Source organism: Saccostrea cucullata, unplaced genomic scaffold (assembly GCF_032062105.1).
Source record: "Saccostrea cucullata isolate Sc308-1 unplaced genomic scaffold, CSIRO_AGI_Scuc_v1 ctg445, whole genome shotgun sequence".
Lineage (NCBI taxonomy): Eukaryota > Metazoa > Mollusca > Bivalvia > Ostreida > Ostreidae > Saccostrea > Saccostrea cuccullata.
The window spans coordinates 26,305-47,327 of record NW_026921564.1 but is presented as its reverse complement, the minus strand read 5'-3'; the positions used below and the strand labels follow the sequence as shown (position 1 = coordinate 47,327).

General features: G+C 32.4%; 3 protein-coding genes and 1 long non-coding RNA gene across 5 annotated transcripts in view; 3 read left to right on the top strand and 1 right to left on the bottom strand.

Moving 5' to 3' along the window:
- The window catches only part of LOC134260346 (ras-GEF domain-containing family member 1B-like), a 40,977-nt gene extending 37,803 nt beyond the window's left edge, over positions 1-3,174 (bottom strand). Inside the window, exon 1 of one of the 2 annotated variants that reach the window (XM_062742910.1) lies at positions 2,847-3,174. In XM_062742910.1, coding sequence (XP_062598894.1) covers positions 2,847-2,978 — 132 coding nt within the window. In that variant the 5' untranslated portion in view covers positions 2,979-3,174. Of the gene's footprint in view, positions 1-1,124; positions 1,281-2,846 lie in introns of those variants that run through there. The other variant, XM_062742909.1, reaches the window with a different exon arrangement.
- Positions 3,175-6,860: 3,686 nt separating this feature from the next.
- Positions 6,861-7,847, top strand: LOC134260345 (uncharacterized). Its single transcript, XR_009990528.1, has 4 exons — positions 6,861-6,961; positions 7,064-7,111; positions 7,475-7,549; positions 7,800-7,847. It is a non-coding gene; the product is annotated as an uncharacterized LOC134260345 (long non-coding RNA).
- Positions 7,848-7,859: 12 nt separating this feature from the next.
- LOC134260337 (uncharacterized) lies at positions 7,860-13,284 on the top strand. The gene is made up of 11 exons (XM_062742901.1): positions 7,860-7,885; positions 8,018-8,063; positions 8,637-8,711; positions 8,946-9,031; positions 9,177-9,219; positions 9,329-9,403; positions 9,921-10,306; positions 10,496-10,595; positions 10,906-10,986; positions 11,356-11,466; positions 13,096-13,284. Exons 1-11 carry the CDS (start codon positions 7,860-7,862, stop codon positions 13,282-13,284), a joined length of 1,218 nt encoding a protein of 405 aa, XP_062598885.1.
- A 3,200-nt stretch (positions 13,285-16,484) lies between these two features.
- Positions 16,485-20,714, top strand: LOC134260344 (neuropeptide FF receptor 2-like). Its single transcript, XM_062742908.1, has 4 exons — positions 16,485-16,874; positions 17,952-18,391; positions 19,298-19,402; positions 20,338-20,714. Exons 1-4 carry the CDS (start codon positions 16,541-16,543, stop codon positions 20,662-20,664), a joined length of 1,206 nt encoding a protein of 401 aa, XP_062598892.1. The 5' UTR covers positions 16,485-16,540; the 3' UTR covers positions 20,665-20,714.
- Positions 20,715-21,023: the final 309 nt, after the last annotated feature.

Here is a 21,023-nt window from a genome sequence, read left to right as displayed (position 1 = left end):
TATGCAAGAATGAAATATTTGCAACCAGATGGTTTCAGATAATTATGCTATATATTTTTCTCAAAAATAAAAAATTATTTATAGCATTATAATATCAAAATGTATAAGACTTAGAGGTGAAGATGGCCCAATAAACCTAGGTAATATATATAGAATTCAAAATAAGGAAAGGACAAAGAGAATACATTTCTTCTAACGGGGAAGTCCTGTAACGATTACTATACATTATGTCAACACAATCTCTACACATTAAATCAATTATTGTTATTCATTTGTCAAACAAGATATGTTTCTCAGTGCAACATGTGACGACAGATTAGTCATCAGTTCGAAAGAAGTTTAAGCCACACACACAGTTCAGTTTCCTTCAAAATATCAGGTTCAAAATATAAAAATTCAATAACATTAAATATATATCTTCTAAGACTAATTATATCTTTCCATTGTCTGGTCAGGTAACCACTTATGTCTATTTTGGTTATTAATCTGCACCTGTTGCAGATATGAAGATGTAATTAGCAGGCATTAGTCATTTAGACAGGGCTCTTACATAGCACATAAAACAAAGATAATGTGAAAGTGAACACCAATCATAAAAGCACCATGATGTCTGAACTTATTTTGCCCTTGAAATAAGATCTCTTTGTTGGCAAACTTCTCTAAATTGGAACTGCATATAAGTTTTACATTTGCATTGTACTTATACAATATCAATTCACAGCTTCATTTGATTATCAAAATAATACTTATACTATAGTGCCCCCAACCTTTCCGAAAAACTTTCTAAATTTTCCAACCAATTATATATGAAAAACATAAAAAGTTTAAGTGATATAGCGTACTTAATAGTTAATATTTACAAATTAATCATTTTATTACAAGCGATGCTGCTGCTGCAATATATAACATGTTTAGCAAGTCGTCCTTGTTTTAAATTTTGCAAATTTTAATGAAAATTTAATCTGCACAGTGATCAATTTTCGCATTATATAAAGGCAAAAACAATTCATTTGTATCTGCATGTTGTGATACATTATTTATAGACACGTAAAATTAATAAATGTTATTTTCAGTTTTACAGCTTTTACAATTTTGTATCGGAACTCTCCGTTTTTACCATTTACCATTGAAACAACCGCCTCCACAGAATCGCATTGTAGGGTATGACAAAATATCGCACATGTGACAGGATTATTTTGTTTAAAGGCTTCTATAAAAGCCCTAACATCCTCCCGGCTCCTAAAATCCATAGTTTCTGATTTTGTTCTCCAGCAGCTCATGGTTGATGGCACCCTTTTCCCGCAATGCATGACGAAATGCAACATTTCGACCTCCTCATACTAAAGACTCAAACAGGGGATGTTACTCTATGTAATTGCAGATAACTTTTTAAAAAATATTCAGTAAGAAAATTGTTACATTCCATTACACATATAAAACGTCAAAAATGCTTCATATAGCATACATGTAAATGCAAAAGGCATGATACATTTACCACTCGACTTTGAGTGTGATCCCCACTTTTCACGATTTCTCTCCATCTTACTCTACACCACCACAGCAGTTTATTCCAAAAACCTTACCAGACTTGTTTTAAGGACAGATGATACGTTCCTCACTGATACATAATTTTTTCCAAGATTTTGTCATTGAAGTAATGCTATTTTAACATGTTAAGTCAAAAATAATTGAGGTACTTTACCAAGCATTTGTGCAAGATACCAGATGATGGTGTTGCCTATATAATCCTTTTGGAAATAACTTAATTAAGTTGCCAAAATCAAAACTTTCAGCGTTGTAATTTTTTAAAGACAATTAGAAACCACTTTATAGATTACAAAATATTCATAACTTTAAATATTTTTTATATATTACGAAGATATACAAAAGAGATATCGCCTGACTTTGTTTTTAAAAAAATAGGAATTGGAAAGGAATTATTAAACCTATGGGGAAAGGATGTTAACCCCCGCCCCCCACACACACACAGTTAAAATGAAATAAGTGCAAAGCACTTGATCAAATTTTAAGTAATCATTACTTTTTCGTATGTGATATATACCTTCCGCTTTCCATGCCTGATATATGCTTGCACAAAGTTGAATTTTAATTTTCCCATAACTTTTCAACGTTTATAAGGGAAAGTACCTTTATTATATAAGCTAATTTTGAAAAATTCTCTGTGAACACCTGTTCGATTACTTAGATTATTGAAAGCAATGAACGAAACGTTGCAGTCGATATCTTTAGTGTCAACAGATACCAGGGTAATCCAGATATGACATAACTAATTCATGACAAACTGTCGTGTCAGTGTGAACTCTATGGTTGATAAATTTATTCATACAAATGAAAATTAAAATGAAATCTAGGTTGTAAGGTGACATTTGAAAAATAATCTGTTTAAACGTCTTTTATTCTTGGAGCCAGCAAAATATTAATTACATAATACAAATGCACCCATACACCCCCCTTCCACGAAATAGAGACCATCATAAAGTTTATCTGTAAATGTAAATTTTCGTTTGAAGTGTATTTATTATTTGCCCCGAGACAAGGGAACAAGGCAGATGCAGTCACTCATATGACTTAACGAACTTTTAATATGATTCTTATGACCACCTGAAATGACTTTACGAGCTTTTAATACAATTCCCATGACCATCTTTTATTACACACTCATCGGAATTTAGAAGCTTTTGGAGATATTTGTTCCTTTAAATTGTTTCAGAAAATACATATCATGCAATATTAACGTGTGCAATACCCCCCTCCCCCAATCACCCCCTTTATATCCATTGTTAAAAACACGAATTAAAAAGAACTTATTTTATACAAGAATTAACCTCAAGTTGAACTCCAAACAAGTCTTTGCTGCTGTCGTGGGCTGGGGGTTCTCTCTCCCTCCCCGGGGGAGGCCCGTCCTTTCTCTCAATCATAGTTTTACCCCTGGCTAAATTAGCCTCCCCTTCAGCCATTGAAATCCAATTTCATCCTTCTTAGAACTAAATCCATCAACTTTCATTTACACAGTTTCATTTCACATCTTTCTTTCACGGGAGGCGTTAGTCCTTATACATCGGTATAAATAAACACAAACAGTGCATGTTTATTAATATACCTATATAAACATATTACCGATTGCACAGGTAAGATGACTATATTATCGAATGCCCTTTGACCCTATTGTAGTTCTTACGACATGGTTAATTCCGGACTCCCCATTTTGCTGAGTGGACTTCCATGTACATCATGTGTACTTCGATCCTCTTAATGTTGCCGGGAAATAAACAAAAAGGACACGTAACATTCCTTGTTAATTTCACGTCAATACACATCTGCCAATAGTCTCAATTTGATTTGCGTGATCACATTTGAAGTCGCGCATCTAGCGTTTTCTTCCCCTTTAAATCCATCAAATGCCTGTGTTTTTAATACAAAACTTTGCAACCCCCTTCAAAAATGCAACACATGTAAACAATTCAATTATTGATCTATTGGTAACCCACGGGATAAGAAAAAAAAGGTATTGTAATTTTCGACAAAATTTAAAATGAAATAGCTATTGTGCTTGTTATCAGGGTACGAAATACGATACTATTGTTATCCTTCCTGCGACAGCAATGATGTGCATTATATCGCATTCCAGGCCGAAGCAAGGGAACACTCATAAACTAATTCTTATGAAATTTATTACTGCATGGTTGCAATAATTGACCCTTTTACTTTTAAATTGCATATCACATGTACGTCCATAAATCAAGATAAAAATAAATTAAAAGATAACGCGTATATATTTTATATAAGTTCTGAGATTTCAGGGTTTTCGTTGTTGCAAAAATCTGAACTCTTCATTTTCAGCCACGTAGCATCGTTTTTGAAAGTGGGGGGGGGGGGGGCAGCCAGAGAAAAAAAACATTTTTTTGACTTACCTGAAAAAGTTGAAAAGCAAAAAAAAAAAAAAAAAAAAAGAAAAAGAAAGAGAAAAGAAAACTGCCCAAACTCCAAAATTCTATTTCGTGGGGTGGGGGTGGGGGGTTAGAGACCAACTTTTTCCACTGACAACTTCTTTCAGAACCAATATGAATTTTTTTGCACTCAGTACCACATTTCGCTGATATCAATTTCCTGTAGTATAAAGTGGGGGGGGGGGGGGCCCAGTCTTTCAATGAACATTTAATAGTAAAAGTAATGTTCAAAAAAAGATTTTTCCTATATATTTCTACGTGCCTGATTTTTCAAGGATTTCAAGAGAGATGTTAAAATTAAACCATTAAAATTTTCTTTTAATCAATAAATATCCAATACGAATATCAATCTTCAATATATAAAAGTACTTTCAATTAACTGTAATGAGACCATCTGAAAGTCATTATCTTGATTGAGGGAGCCAGGGAATCAGAAACAAGCCAAAAAGTATCCTCCCCCTTTTCACCCACCCGACCCCTTCTGATAAAATTAGTCCGCTCCCATAAACCTATATTTCAAAGGAATGATCCATTACAAAGGACATAATTATTATTTGATCCCCACGATATGAACACAATTTTTACCTGACATTTTTGTGGTCTGTTTTTACACTCTCTCATAAAGAGGTATTTATATCGGAGCAAGAAACCCAAAAATCCAAAACGTCTGTATATTATAGTGTGATTTCATTTTGTATTGAATAACAGTTTAACAATATAAATTAATTAATGTACATAATTCTAAAAGTTTCCCCTTACTTACTGTGTTGCTATGTTTTCCGGCAGTAGTATCAATGTGGCAAGGATGGAATCTACATTATACCAAACAATACTTTCTTATCATAGAAAACGTTCATTAAAAGGTCGTACGTTCCCCCACTTTTTTGTTGCAGTATATTATTGAATTAGGGTTATGTTGTAATTTAGTCCTAAAAGAAGCCTCCACCCGCCACCCCCTTCCCACGAAATAAGATTTTCGAGTTAGGCAAATCTCCCCTTTCATAAACAATACTAAGTCCCTGAATTTAATGTTTATTCGAACAGGTACTGTATTACGATTTGCTTATAGCTCACTGAAAAAAACTAATACCTTTCCCACCTCAGGAACAAAAACAAAACAGGCTCGTAACTTTAACTGTTCAAAGTTTTTAATTGACTTTACGTAAAAATTTATAGACCAATTAATACACTGGTTAAATTTTAGACAGGTAAGAAAAATATTAATCTGAACTGTGACCACAGGCACCTGAAGTATGGATAATACCCCCCCCCCTTTATGAAAAAAAATGTAAGAGTGTATAATATCTCAAAAATATAAAAATTTTCCCGTCAAACACATCTATACGAGGGCTGCAGTTCAATAAATAATGTCCTGAACTGTATGACATGCAATACAGATATCATATGACAATAAACTTGACTTTCTCTCATTATTGAATCTTTAATGAATTTATACCAATTTATATGACCACTTTTCATCACATAGTTAAGTTTCATTGTGAGAAGCTGGAAAACAAGGGCTATTCGAGACACTGCATTATAAATGAATGATTAAGAATCAGTAAACTAGAGTGAAAATAAAAGCTTCAATATAATTTTAATCATATATTCCAAGCTCTCTGATTGGCTTAAACTTGGTCACATGATTTAGTATATAACAGCATATAGACTTGAATTATTATTTATAGAATCTAAAATGCATATCGACTTTATGTTTCCTAAAATAGAGGTGATTTTCTGTAAAACAAAAATTAATAGGAAAGATTTTATAATTGTAGCTATAAATACAGTATATACTTGATGTTTCTGAAAAAAAATATATATATACTTCAACTTGTATTTAAATTTGTAATGTTCTGTAACTCATAAGATTTCAATGAGAGATAGTTAAAATTAGAACATATTGAAAATCTTTTCAAAATTGATACAAAACATAATCAAAAAGATGTACATTTGTAGTATTTTCAATATATAAATCCTTTCAATTATGTAAAAATCTAAAAATGTCCAGGAAAGTTTAATACAGTTATATCAAACAACTTAATTTATTTTGATTTCTAGTCTCTAAGTTTTTAAGAGAGAAAACTTGTGGTTTGTTACCATTTTTTCAAATATTATTGTTTTTAATCAACCTCTGTAAAAAAGAATATAACAATTAGGACTAATTATTATTTGATCCCCCATATGAACATATCGATTTTTACCTGACATTTTTGTGGTCTGTTTTTACACTCTCTAATAAACAGGTATTTATATCGGATCAAGAAACCCAAAAATCCAGTGTCTTTAAAGAACGTCCATTATAGTGTGATTTCATTTTGTATTGAATAACAGTTTAACAATATAAATTAATTATTGTATATAATTTTAAAAGTTTACCATTGATGTACTGATAAAAACTGCTATGTTTTCCAAGAGCAAAGAATTCAATGTTTCAAAGACAGATTTACATGTATATGCAATTTTCTTAAATATTATTTTTTTGTTGTTCAAAATCGTTCATCGAAGACAGTTTGATTTCTGGAGGAGTTTTTTTTGCAAACATATTAAAAGGGTTATGTTGTAATTTAGTCCCATAATCAAGAATCCACTACATTAAATTTCTTCGCCACCCCCTTGCCCGAAATAAGATTTTCGTAAAGAGGTTTTCATAAACAATAAAGTAAATTTTTTTTTATAACAGGTACTGTATTACGATTTGCTTATATTTCATTTGAAAAAAAAAAACCTTTCAGAAGGAAGAAACAAGTTCAGACAATTCTTTACCAGATTGGTCAACCCAAAAATAAATAACTTTCACATTATCTTATAAAAGAACAAAGAAATGATTTTATTTCTTTCTATTCAATTTTAGCGGTTTCATCTTATAACGCTATCAACTGATGAGAAAGAGACTGTGTATGACGTCATAATGATACACAGAATATTCAACGTAACAATTAACGTGACGAAACAATTGTCACCACAACAAAACTTGTGTAAAGATGTCGGAGGTAACGTTGTTTGCATAACTACAACATTTCATTGCTGTCGTTTCCTCGCTGTAGCCTAAAACTTAAGATTATTCATATTTTTTTTTTATAACAACTTTATAGAAAGTCATGGAGATGTTAGATGTTGGAGTCGATGCAGTAAAGGATGTGGTGAGTATATTTATATTATTGCCTATCATTTTATCATTGGAACATATTATAATTTTTAATCCTGTTTTAGTAAATTTATGCTGAAATTATTTTCCTCTGTTTAAGAAAAAATAGAAATCATTACCATGATGCCATCTGGCTATTAAAGTATGGTCATCTTAATGAACTTTACAACTAATCGTCATAGGATATTTATTCCATGTTTCCTTAACTCTAAGCTACAAAATGCAAATAAATGAACTATGACGTCTCATCTTTCGTATATTGTGTATATTATATTGAACATTTAAAATACTTGAATTATAATGTAGTTATTTCATAACATACCCTGTAAATATCAATTGTATATTATATTTATTTTAGGATGCAAAATTAGCCATATTAAAGTTCACGTACAGCTGGGCTGATGAAGTTGAGAAGGAGGAGAGATTGATTGAGGTAAATGTTGAAGATACACCAGCTCGTTGTATTATACTTGTGATCCACAGAAACGTTTTACATGAATGTTACATTAATTAATACATATAATTATATTGTTAATTCCTAATCTTTAGTGAAAAAGAACCATTTGATAATTTCTAGAAAAAATTAACAACAACCCCAAAAAAATCATTAATTATTACATAAATATATACGGTATTTGTTTTGTAACTATGTAACTTTTTAAAATTTGAATATTATCTTTTAGGAGCTCGAGGCTGAAAAGCAAGCACTGGGACAAAGCGAGGACACAGAACTGAATCATGTGATGTCAGACAAGGGCAGTGAGACCAGGTAGGCCTTTGACAGTAACTCTAATATCGCAAAAATTAATCTTACATTTTAGACCAAAGATGCCAAAAAAGTCTGTTTACGTTAAAAACACATACATGTTTATATTTCCACAATTTAAAAATTTTTTTTTAGCAGAGAGACAATTTTGGATTTTGGAGTGGAGCCTGTTGAAAATATAGTAAGTGCCGCTTTAAAAAATAGACCTCATGCTATGGAATAACATGTTGTATTATGAAATTATATGATGAAAAGAGAAACCAACATACTGTTCACTAGAGAAGGCATTAAAGGTGTTTTATATTCCTACTATGGACTTAAGTTCTGAGAATGTCCACGGATAAAATGGTCTCCAAGAGGGGGGGTTCTTTTTATAATTATTATAGAACTCTTTGTTCCAACGATAAAATGATAGGCGATATTCTAATCTTTGACCCTGTTTCAAAAAAAATATTTTGAAGATATTTCGAATATTTTCCATTGTTTTTAAGAAATTTAGAAATCATTACCATGATGCCATCTGTATTGACCGTTTTATTGTATGGACAAACTTATGAATTAACTTTACAATTAGTCGTCATATTTCTTGAATTCTAAACTACAAAGTGCAGATAAATGAACTATGACGTCTCATTTTTTGTATAAACATTGTATTCTGCATTGAATAGAAATGCATGTACTTGAATTATAATGTAGCTATCTCATTATGTACATTGTAGACAGCAATTGTATTCATGTATTATATTAATTTTAGGATGCAAAATTAGCCATCTTAAAGTTTACGTACAGCTGGGCTGATGAAGTTGAGAAAGAGGAGAGATTGACTGAGGTAAAAGTTTAAGACACATCAGCTCATTGTATTATGCTTCTGACACACAGAATGTTTTACATTTATGTTACAATTAATACATATACATATATTGTAATTTTTAATGAAAAAAGAAACCATTGATTATTCCTTACAAATATTAACAACCAAAGAATAATCATTATCAATTAAATAATTATGTACATTGTTTATCCTGTAACTATGTAATTTATTTTTTTTAAACTTATTTTTTAGGAGATTTTGGCAAAAAAGGAGGCATTGATACAAAGAGAGGTCACAGTACTGAATAACTTGATACCAGACGAGGGCAGTAAGATCAGGTAGGCCTTTGACTCTAACTATAATATCGCGAAAAATTTACCTACTTTTTAGACTAAAATTGCCAAAGCAAATCTTTTTACGTAAAATACCAACCAAACATTTTGATACTTACCTCGAGCTCAGTCTTTAATATTTTCTTTGCAGAGAGACAATTTTGGATTTTGGAGAGGAGCCTGTTAAGAATATAGTGAGTACACTTAAATAATAACTGCAGGTTTTGGTTAACTTCATGTTTTGGAATATCAAGTTTTACATGTATATTGATTTTTTTTATACATTTTGAATTATATTTGCAGGATGCTAAGCTAGACATTTTAAAGTTCTCCTATAGTTGGGCAAAAGAAGTTGAAGAACATGAAAGAAGAATTAAGGTAAAACAATTAAATTCATTTAGTACTAACACAGATATTGCGAATTCATACCGAAGTTATCTTGCATCCCCAGTTATATAAATGTAACAAATTTCTTATACCCAATATATCAAATTACAGATATAGCGAAGTAATTTCATAGGACCCAGTGCCTTTGTTATAACTGAATTTTACTGTAGATGTGTATAAATACTTAAAATTTTTACTTGTCTGTAATATCCAGGGATACATCAAGATAATTTCAAATTTACTGTTTGATATTCGTCAAAAAAACGTAAGAGAAATAAAAAATAAACACATATTACATTCAACAGAATGTTATTTGTTAGAAAAAATACTACATATACATTTAGTAATTTTTGCAGTCTTTTTAGGTACAAAGGCACTCTAATTTTTGTGAAACATATAAAAAGTCCATGAATAATTATAGTATTATTAATATGTTTTCAAGGCATTATATTATGATAAAATATGGTTATGGATAAACTTAATATTTGTTTGACATTGTATTATACAGGAGGCCAAATCACAAACAGTCAAATCAGAAGAAAACATGGAGAAAACTGCCCAGAAAACAATTGCAAAGATGGAGTCAAAAGAGGACCAGGCAAAGAGGACAGGAAAAGATCAGGACATTCTCCCTAAGGACATGGCACTGCAAAAGACAGAACTTCTCATAAATAACAAGGAACAGGAAAAGACAAAACAGGATTGTAAAGGCCTCTCAATGGACAAAGCACTGGAAAATATAGATCAGTTTCAGGATTTTTGTCCAAGAGACACGACACAAAAGACAGAACAGCTTCTGAAACGTTTCTCAGTGGACAAGATTCAGGAGAAGAAAGAACAGTTTGGGTTTGTCTCAGAGGATAAAGCACAGGCAAAGATAGATGGCAATTTTAGGTACTGTGTCTCCTCTGTTACATGTGAATCTTTACAAATGTTTCCGTGATCTAGAAGTCTGATAAATTTAATGAATATGTAATTTTGTATACTGGTAATTTTAATTTCTTTGATCTTTATTATGTATATTTTTTTTTAAATCGTTAAATGCCTTGATGAGTTCTGAACAAAACTTCTTATTTCATACAGCATTCCACAAGAACTTCTTAATTTTAAGAAGTCAGAGACGGAGACAAAAGTAGACGAGTTAGAAGTGCATCAAAATGGAAGACAATCAAGTGACTTACAGGTAAAAATCTATTAAATTGGCCTAGTTAAAACCATACATGTAATTTTAAAATGTTGGAAGATTTGGTTTTCTTATGCAAGATAACTTATGTAATATTGAATTGACAAAAATGAGAAAAATCATTGGTGATCAAAACTTAGACCTGTGGGTCTTTGGTGAAAAACATGACTGTTGTAATTTATCAATCTCAAGTATTTTGAAAAGTTAAATAGTGAAATAAATGTAATGAACATGTCATTTATATGTTTTGCTTTGTTAATTAATGTACATAAATATATCTATTAGAAAAATCAACTTACGTCTCTTACAGCCACTGGTCAATGATAATGTTGAAAATGAGGACCACTTCATTCCGAGGAGACTTTTTCTATTCGGGATAACTGAATTCAAGGTAATTGTTTGTTTATATACTGGGCAAGTCTTAAAGTTTCATGTAAAAGTCATATGGGAAACTTCAGACTACATATCTTATTTGAAGACGTAGTTCTCAGAATTATGTGTTTTAATACCTGCTTCAGGCTGTTGAAAAAGTTAAAGTATATACACATATATTTATAATCAAAATGAATTTTTCTTAACAACCAAAGTTGACACTTTGGTATCTAAATATGTTGACATAAAACTTGCATAAAAAGATATTCATTTTTTTTTCTATAACATGATTTGTCAACATAATTGAACATTGTTCATCAGATTAAGATTCTGTAGTATTCGATGATGAATTTCATTATGAAAAACTTAATTTTTTCTGTTGATGTAGACTGATGAGACAAGATATCGACTGATTGAAACAACCATAGAAACACACAGTGCTCCTAATGCAGTGAATGATCTTCCTCCACCTCCTACGTTTACCTCTGAAGAAAGAAAGGCAAGTTTTTAGTGTATTTAATTGGCATTTTTTCATCATCATCATCATCCCCCCAAATGTACTGATGATGCAAGATTATGTAAATTATAATTCCTTTTTTTTTTCATTTCAGGCATCTGTATCTCCCAAGAAAAATCTTCGCAGAAGAATCAAGAATTTGTTTGGTTTTAGATGAAATGACTATCATATTGTGCATTCATAAGACTAATCTTCAACGGACAAATGTAATAATAATTCATCCATTTACCAATGTTATTGTTAAATTCTATCTTCATCTATTAAATAATATATTTATTGAGTGTGATTTTTATTATCATTTAAAATATTGACTTATGAAGACATTCATTCCTTCACTAACATGGACAATATAAATGTTTAGACTATTAACTCACACACTTTCAAAGAAGTTAAAAATGTGAAATGTGTACAAAGAGACGACAGACAACGGGTGATCAGAAAAGCTCACTTGAGCTTGTTTATGACATTATGTTTTAAATCAGAGGTCATGGCATTTACAATTTTTAAAGAGGCATCATTTCTCGTCATATATACACTTAGTATGCTACGTTTGGTTACTCAATACCCCTGACCCTGGGGTCACTTAATTCACAATTCTGAAAAGGCAATACCCTTCCTTATCATAATATTGTATATATGTTGTTATTTTGTTTAATACCCGTAGCAAAGAAGAAGGTTTTCAAAGAATTAAGGCACTTTCACTATAATCCATAGAGCCCCACCTTAACACCAAATTCCCTGACCCTTGGGCCATAAAACTAATAATGTTTAGAAGAGGCTCCCTTACTTATCATAACTATGTATATAGTAAGCTTGTTTAATCCCAGAAGCAGAGAATAAGATTTTCGAAGAATTAATGTATTTTCACTATATGATTTATATAGCCCTGCTCTAACACCAGAACCCCTAACCCTGGGGCCATGAAATTCACAATTTCAAAAAGATGCTCCTTTCCTTAGCTATGTATCAGGTATGTCATTAGTTTGTTCAATACCCAGGAGCAGAGAGGAAGCTAGATTTTCAAAAAATGAAGGCAGATTCACTTTATAATCCATGGCGCCCGGCCCTAATACCAGAACTACTGACCTTGGTGCAATTCATAATTTTAGAAGGAACTATGTATACAGTAAGTTTGTTTAATCCCCAAGAGCAGAGAAGAAAATTTTCAAAGAATTAATGCTTTTTTACTATATAATTTATATAGCTTTGCCATAACACCAGAACCCCTGTGCCTGGGGCGATGAAATTCATATATTTTAGAAAAGGCACCCTTGTTCATCAGAATTATGTATGTACTGTGTAGTTCGTTTGTTTAATACACAGAAGTAGAGAAGAATATTTCAAAGAATCAATGCATAATATCGAATTAATCAATTAAGCTTAGCCCTAACACCAGAACCCCTGAACCAGAGGCCATGAAATTCACAATTTAAAAGAGGCACCCATCCTTATCATAAATATGTGTTTAGTTTGTTTAATACCCAGAGGCAGAGAAGATTAAAAAAAAATGCATTTTCACTATATAATCTATATAGCCCCGCCCTAGCACAAGGCCCCTGAACCTGGGGCCATGTATTGCACAATGCACAAGAAAGGACATAACAGCCTCAGAAACTTCTCTCGGAGGAAAAGGCACAGGAAAAGACAGAACAGCTTCAGAAACTTCCCTTAGGGGACAAGGCACTGGAAATGTCAGAACAGCCTCAGAAACTTCTCTCTGAGGACAAGGCACAGGAAAGGACAGAACAGCCTCAGAAACTTCTCTCGGAGGACAAGGCACAGGAAAAGTCAGAACTTTGAGACAGAAGTTTTTCAGGCTGTTCTGTCTTTTCATGTGCCTTGTCCTTTGACAGAGGTTTCTGATGCTTTTCTGTCTTTTCCTGTGCTTTGTCCCTTGGGAGATGTTTCTGAGGCTGCTCTGTCCATTCCTTTGCCTTTTCCCATAGCAGAAGTTTCTGAGGCTGTTCTGTCTTTTCCTGTGCCTTGTCCTCAGAGAGAAGTTTTTACCAGGTAATTGGATAAAATGAGTGGCCTGCAAATATATACAAATATGGCCCTTCCCTTACTTGGGGGAAATTACACTTGGATGTCGGCCTCATAATGAGGTTCACAACTGCACCGGACAGATACCATTTATGCCTTATTCGGGATCGTAGTGTCTGTCACGATGTTAAGTCCTAACCTATACTACTAGTGGTCAGCCTCGACAGAAGAAGATATCCTGAGTTGTCCTTATTCAGGACGCACAGTCATCCACCGCTATCAGAGACTTACACTAGAAAGGTTACCAGATGAACCTTTGAGGGTTGACATCCCTCTATGGTCGACCTCTAAATGGTTAGTCACACACCAATACTACTAAGAAGAAGGTATGGTTTTAGCTTTATTGCGCCCTAAAATGTAATGATATTAAAAAGGTTTGAAACTAGCTTAAATATTAGTTAAATAAATGACTCTGATAAATCAGGAAAGAATGTGGCATGAAGGTTTACCATTCTGCAAATATGTCATTAATGTGAAGCATTTCTCTATTTTCAACAGAAAAAGCCTCAAAATGGCACATTTCAAGGATGATTTTCCTTTAGAAAACAGTGTCCACAGCCGTCGCCCACTTTAATTTTTTGATATTTTGTGCAAATTTTAATAACAAATCACATATCTCAAGATCTTTGTGGGCGATGCCTGTGGACAATGTTATCTGAAAGAAAATTCCATTGAAAATTGGTGTCTTCTGCAACTTTTTAAGAAAATACGGGAAAATGCACATGTTTATGACGTAGTTAGCATAAAAAAACACATGTGAGAAAAATGACTTGTATGATTTTTCTGCATTGAATTTCAATTATTTAAAAAGCATGAGTTTTCAACTTTTACACCAGTTTCATTTTTTTAGAAAATCACAGGGCAAAATTTGTATGGAAACCATACCTTCTTCTTTATTGTGGCAAGCCTTTGCTGATAGGCAATCCACCTACTAGTATTGTCAAATGATTTCGGTAAGCCTCAGTAGTACTAGGCCACCCACCCAACTAACTATATTGCCGATATATGCGTCTTCCTCCGTCTGGCAATCGGACTAAAAGAAACCCAACAGCTTAGCTGCGCTTACTTATATAGTGTTGTTTACGGTCATTTGATTTGCTTCAGACAATCACAGATCCTCAAAGGCCGACTTGCATAACTGGAATACATAAACCCATGAATTGTTACAAAGGCAAGTTTATCATACATGTATATGTAATTTTTTTTTGAAATTGTTTTTTATGTCATTATTAAAAATAAAAATAAAACTCTAGAAGCATAATTATATAATTAATGACATATCTTCCTTTCATTTCAGGCATCTGAAGAAAAAGCAAAGGAGAATCAAGAAAATTTTGGGCTTTAAATTAAATGATGATCATACTGTGCATTTATAAGACTTATCTTTAACATATTAATGTATAAATCGTCCATTTACCATCTATCAAAAAATGTATTTATCAATTAATCATGTTTTTGTTATCATTACAAAAATAGATTTTTGAGTTGCAGCAACATTAGTCAAGTTTGGACTACAATAAAACGGGCATAAGAAAATACCTCTTTCCCACCCTAATGTGCCTTTCCGGATGGAAACAATTAACGTTCTCAATACTTTACAATTTCCAATACTTTCTATGTCCAAGGGATCAAATATGGTCCTCGTTACAATTCAAATTTCTAAAATGATTTAGAGTTAAAGAATTTTAATATACACACGTATTATAATATACACACGTATTATTTTCAAATTTCTAAATTTCGAAGCTCAAACTGATTTTTTAATATTCCAATATTTTCTGGAGAGAGCTACAATTCACAGTTTTTAGGGTAAAGTTTATTTTCAAACGTGCAAGTGCAAGGATGTGCAAATCAAATAAATCCCAAAATTGGAAGTTTCAATGATTTCCCGGTAAAATGTTTGTTATTATATTTCCATGGAAAATGCTACAGCAACATAAAAATCAAGATATGAAACCGGAAATTTGAGAAAATATTAACTTCAAATTTGTTTCCAGGCACCTTTAAATTCCAAGGAAAATGTTTTATAGCCATATGAATTATCCTTATTGTATCTTAATCAGGTTAAGTGTCGATTATCAGTAAGTGATGGATACCATGACAATTTATCATATTTTTTGTCGTTAACGATACTTTCGAAATGAAGATACAAACATTTCCGGTGTCCCATTTCAAGGAGAGAGATGCAGACGACTATGGGTGCCATGTTGATTTTGGACCGTTTACACAGATTCCCTGGAACAGTATGGATTATCTGAATGCAAGGAGCTAGTTGAGTGGCGATAAATCGTTCTAAAGACTTCAAGTACAGTCATATACACATTTCATTGTTCACACGTGGGTCTGTATGTACGGCCAATGAATGGCACTACTCTCTCCTCTTCGTGTAATAAATATTGTTTGCACAAACAAGGTCTATGACAATGAAAATTTAGGATTACAGTTGACATTTTTACTCCGAGATTTTTTTTTTCTTGTATAGGAAATCACGATTTTTTACTCAATTTTCAACTTTGTAATATTTCTCTTGATGCGGAATGAATGAATACAACTTGATCCGTCAAATCGTGTGTGTGACCCTACAAAGCAGGAAGAAGTAAGCAAAATTGGAAATATCATAGCTTTTTGAGGAGAACAAATGTTGTCCAAAATCTTGAAAGGACATTAAATTTTGCGAAAGGGATCTAAAAAGGCAACATCAAATGACGAAATTGACCCTATAAAAATCCTACCGTTTTAAGGGAAACTGAAAAACGCATGTAGAGTGGAAAATATGAATGTTTAAAGGGTCGATTTATTGCCTAAGTCTTCGCTTTGAGAGGGTCTGTATTTACACTCATCAGCATATTAGTTTGTGAACAACATAAAATTATTTTCGATGTTTGTTCTCATTCCGAATTAGTGAAAGATAGAAACAGAACGTGAACATAAGAAAAATGTCTCCATGATATAATGTGCATCTTCCATTAAGTAAAAGCTGTGTACAGTTTTAAGAAAAACCTTGGGTTAAAACATGGATAAGGATTGTAACGCCAAAGTTCAGATGCCGGACCTTTCTGAAGTAGAATACATAGGGGAAATAAAGGAAGTTCCCGGATGGGAAATGGGGATTAAAATCACAATATGTGTAAGCATAGAATTAGTGGCAATCGTTGGAAACCTCCTCATGATCATCATCATTGTGCAGTCTCCAAAAATGCGGAATGTCACGAATTACTACATCCTGAATTTGGCCATTTCTGACATGTTGGTAGGACTTTTCGCCATTTGGATTCACCTTGTGGACGATTTGACTCAGGGATGGGTTCTTGGAAGTTTTCTCTGCAAGTTCAATCCATTCCTGCAAAGTAAGTCGATACAACTATTATAAAACAAAATTGTTTTAATAATTAAGTGAAAACAGATAAACTCAAAATCTTTATATTTTTATCGGTTAGACTTTTTTCCTTGTCCTTTCCATCTGTTTAACTCAAAAAAAAAGTTCCGAAAGTAGGCGAAAACTATAATATTCACTGATAATAAAATTAAATATTACATTTAAATTATAGAGATTTTGTGAAGCGAAAATGGAACTTTGTTTCGTACTCCTATATATGTAAGGGTAACGAAAAAACTTGATTAAATGTAACTTTTTAATGAAAATCACAAAAAAGCATTGCTGAAATAGTTAATGATGAAGAAGATGAAACAGTTACACCTACACTTCTACACCATGCGTGAATGATTCTTGGAAGAATAAATCTCCAACACAGACAAAAGGCTGATTATAAACACCATTTCAGTCAATTATTATGTTTTTCCCCTTCATTTCAGTTTCTCTTTTTCGGTTTTGTTTTAAATGATAGTCATCAAAAAATATGAAAAAAATTAAATTAAAACGACAGGATAGAAATATTTTCAAAATACAATATCTCCTACCTCGATTCAGTGTCCAACGGAATCGTAGACGGTCTTCTTAATCTATATTAAATTTCACAAATTTAATAATCCTTACATTGAGTACACGTATTTTAATGCATTAAAGTGCAGTGTATGAAGATGAAAAGGGAAAATAATATATCGCATGTATTCAAAATTAAGAAAGGTAGAAAACTCTCCCCATATTTGGAAATTCAAGATTCATAATAAAAACTGAAACATGCACAAAGGGATGCGAAGAGAAAGATGTTTCTTCTCCTATAGGAGAATGTTATAGTATCAAGCTTTGCAACCGGTTTGACTGAAGTGTGTCCCACCAAGCTATTGTCATCACTTTTTGTAACATACATCAAAATTTATAAATACTTAAGCATTCAACTTAGGTTCGATTGACAGATCATCTGTTTTTCCAAACCTTCAACATGTATCTTTACAAAAAAATGGATTTGAACCTATAAAACATCACATAAAATGGAAAATTAATTGATTTTTTTTTTCAATTTCAGTCACAGCTATGTGTGCTAGTGTGTTCACGCTAGTTGCAATTGCAGGAGACAGGTTCTTTGCCATAGTATTCCCGTTAAAATCACGTGCGACACAGAGAAAAGTGAGCGTGATCATCATTGTCATATGGTTGGCTGCCATAGCAATTGCACTTCCGGTTCTTTTCTTTTATGCTTACATGGAAAGGCCGTGGAAAAATTTCGTTGAAAAATACTGCACAGAGGTCTGGCCCCAGGTTTTACAGAGTGATGGAACTTGTGATCAAGGAAAGAGTTCACGGAAAGCTTACTGGATTTGTTTGCTGGTGGTCTTAAACTGGGTTCCCATGCTTTTGATGATGATTGCTTATACCGTAATATTCATAAAATTAAGAAAAACTCGAAGAGTTTCTAAAACCGGGAGACTTTCCATGTCCGTCGTCCAACAAAGATCGAAGAAAAAGGTATTTTTGCAATGAAATAAAAAGGAACAACTGATATATTTTTTTTTCATTTTGTGATACACACCACATTCATTCTAAGCCCTAGTACTTAAAATAATTATTTGTAATGTTTGAAATGAAAATTAATTTCCTTTAATAAAATTGTTATCTCTGTTAAATTCCAATGACGAACAAATAGAAATAAATTTTGTTTACGTAAAGTACATTTTCGCCACCTCCTTTCATGAAATATGGCAGCAATACTTCAACATGAGAACTCTCCAATTGTATTTTTATTAGTGGCAGACCTATGTAATACACCCGAAGTTGAAATTTATGACATATTGAGTTATTCTGTCCACTAGTATAACCAAACACAATTCATAGACTTTTGAAGTACAAAATCAAACATGTTTCTTTACTTTTAACGGAAAAGTCGGCATATTTATGCGACGTTTGTAGTTATATAAGATGTTTTTGTACGATTCTCAAAAAAGTGTGATCATTTTTTATACATAGAAAAAAGCGGCGTGTACTTTAAAGTTAAAGTTATTTGACCGTTAAGATAAAAGGCTGCGGGGAGGTTCTGGAAGGGACCTAGAGTATCCCCTCCTTCAAGCCACTACTTTTTATGATAAATGAATAGCACGCTTACTCTTCCGACAACCTTGATTTATGGACAGTTTTCAGAAAAGCCAGTAAGCATTAACTTTTAAATAGCATGATTTATTCTGAAGATTGATTACTCGACACTAATTTCTCCCTGATTGAAAACCGAAATACGTTATAACTGATTCTTAAGTATACAAATAACGAAAGACTGGATCCGATTTCAATACAGTTTTTTTTCACTTAGAGAAATGGTGGTGTGTCCCATTCTCCAAAAATAAATATTAACATGTTTGATAATGACTGATTTGTTTGTAGGTTGTTAAGATGCTGTTTGCTATTCTGGTTGTTTTTATCTTCTGTGTGGGTCCATTTCAAGTCACAAAGCTTTTCGAGTTCTTTAGAGATGATACCTCAGAAAGCGTAAGTCAATTTTGATTTTTTTTTAAAGAAATAATTACTAGTATTTATTACACACTTAGTAATAAATACAGGTTTTTTGCATATGCGATATGGCACACGTCATAAACCTTCAACCCTGCAGGGCTGATATGGATTTGATGGGATATATCCGTATCAGCCCTGCAAATTATATCAGCCCTGCAGGGCTGATACGGCTATTGTGACGTCAATATTTTTAAATTAAACCACAATAACAATACTTGTGATCATACACAATTTTTGGTGGGTTCATATTCTCTTAATTTTAACTTTTTGAAAATAAGGTTAATCTTAATTTACAAATACATGTAATACTATAGAATATTTTCAAATTACGGATCAAGTGCATTGAAATAGAAGTAGAAACAAACCCAAATCTTAAGAGATATTAGACTATGTACATGTATGCAAGAAGTCCATGCATGATTATTAACTTATTTTCTTCTCAACTGAATGTGTTCTGTATTTTATTACTAAGTATGTTTAAATATAATAAAACATACCCTTTTCCACATCACATCCTGTATCAGCCCTCGACCAATATCAGCCCTCGGGCCTTCGGCCCGCGGGCTGATATTGGTGTCTCGGGCTGATACAGGATGTGATATGGAAAAGGGTATGTATTATTCTCTATATAAAATCTCATAAAACACCTCCATTTCGACAATGAAGCAACAGTCTCATAAGATGTTTCAAGTTCAGCTAAATTTTGATAAGTCCAAGGAGGGCAAAGGTCATGGTAATCTTCGAGGTAGATCTTGGGAGTGCCAATATGCATTTTTTTCTTATTGCTCACTGCACAATGAAAGTCACTACTTGTAGTCAATTTAACTTGATATTGGAAGTCAATAACTAGTTAATTAAAAAGAACATCCATGTGCATGTATAGTTTTTTTGTTTTTTTTTTGAATTTGTAGCTACCAGACTGGTACAATCCTTTCTACTTTGCGGCCGTAACATTACTTTATACGAACAGCGCACTAAACCCTGTTTTGTATGGAGGACTAAACGACAATTTCAGAAACGGACTCAAAGGCCTCATTAATAACATTTTTCGACGGAAACGGATTTTGACAAATTCAAATGGCGTCATGAGAAATTCAGTGATTTCCACTATTCCCGATAACAGGCGTGAATCCGAAATCAATATCCTTAGTGATCTGCACAATGAACCAAAACGCAACGGCAAGAAAAACATAAGTTATGAGAATCCAGTATACGAGGAAAGATCGTCTTCGGATTGAAATAATCAAAAGAGTTTTTATCTGTTCAATAAAGAGAAACAGAGACACTTTGCCGAGCTACATGTTAAAGTGCCGAAGCTGTAATTAATTCATGTATTAGATAAACCTTTGTATTTTATGCTATAAGAATTGGTTGATACTGCAAGATATCGAGTTCATACTGAACAAAAACAATGTTTAAATTTGGACTTCATGATGGTAACATCAGGAAATCACTGTTATAGTTTCACGTTATGTGATGGTTGTAGAAGAATCTTTGTATATAATTATATCCATAATCATATTTTTCTATCATTTATCATACGTCAGTTTTTCAAATTTCTCATAATTATATAACTTTTTACATCATGAATTTATGT

What these genes read in the sequence shown, in the direction of transcription:
- LOC134260337 (XM_062742901.1), top strand. Translation starts at nt 7,860, where the DNA reads ATGTCAGACAAGGGCAGTGAGACCAG. An exon ending in TGGAGCCTGTTGAAAATATA is followed by an intron (nt 8,064 to 8,636) that starts GTAAGTGCCGCT and finishes TATTAATTTTAG; the next exon opens with GATGCAAAATTAGCCATCTT. An exon ending in TTACCTCTGAAGAAAGAAAG is followed by an intron (nt 11,467 to 13,095) that starts GCAAGTTTTTAG and finishes TAACAGCCTCAG; the next exon opens with AAACTTCTCTCGGAGGAAAA.
- LOC134260344 (XM_062742908.1), top strand. Translation starts at nt 16,541, where the DNA reads ATGGATAAGGATTGTAACGCCAAAGTTCAGATGCCGGACCTTTCTGAA. An exon ending in GTTCAATCCATTCCTGCAAA is followed by an intron (nt 16,875 to 17,951) that starts GTAAGTCGATAC and finishes TTTCAATTTCAG; the next exon opens with TCACAGCTATGTGTGCTAGT. An exon ending in GAGATGATACCTCAGAAAGC is followed by an intron (nt 19,403 to 20,337) that starts GTAAGTCAATTT and finishes TTGAATTTGTAG; the next exon opens with CTACCAGACTGGTACAATCC.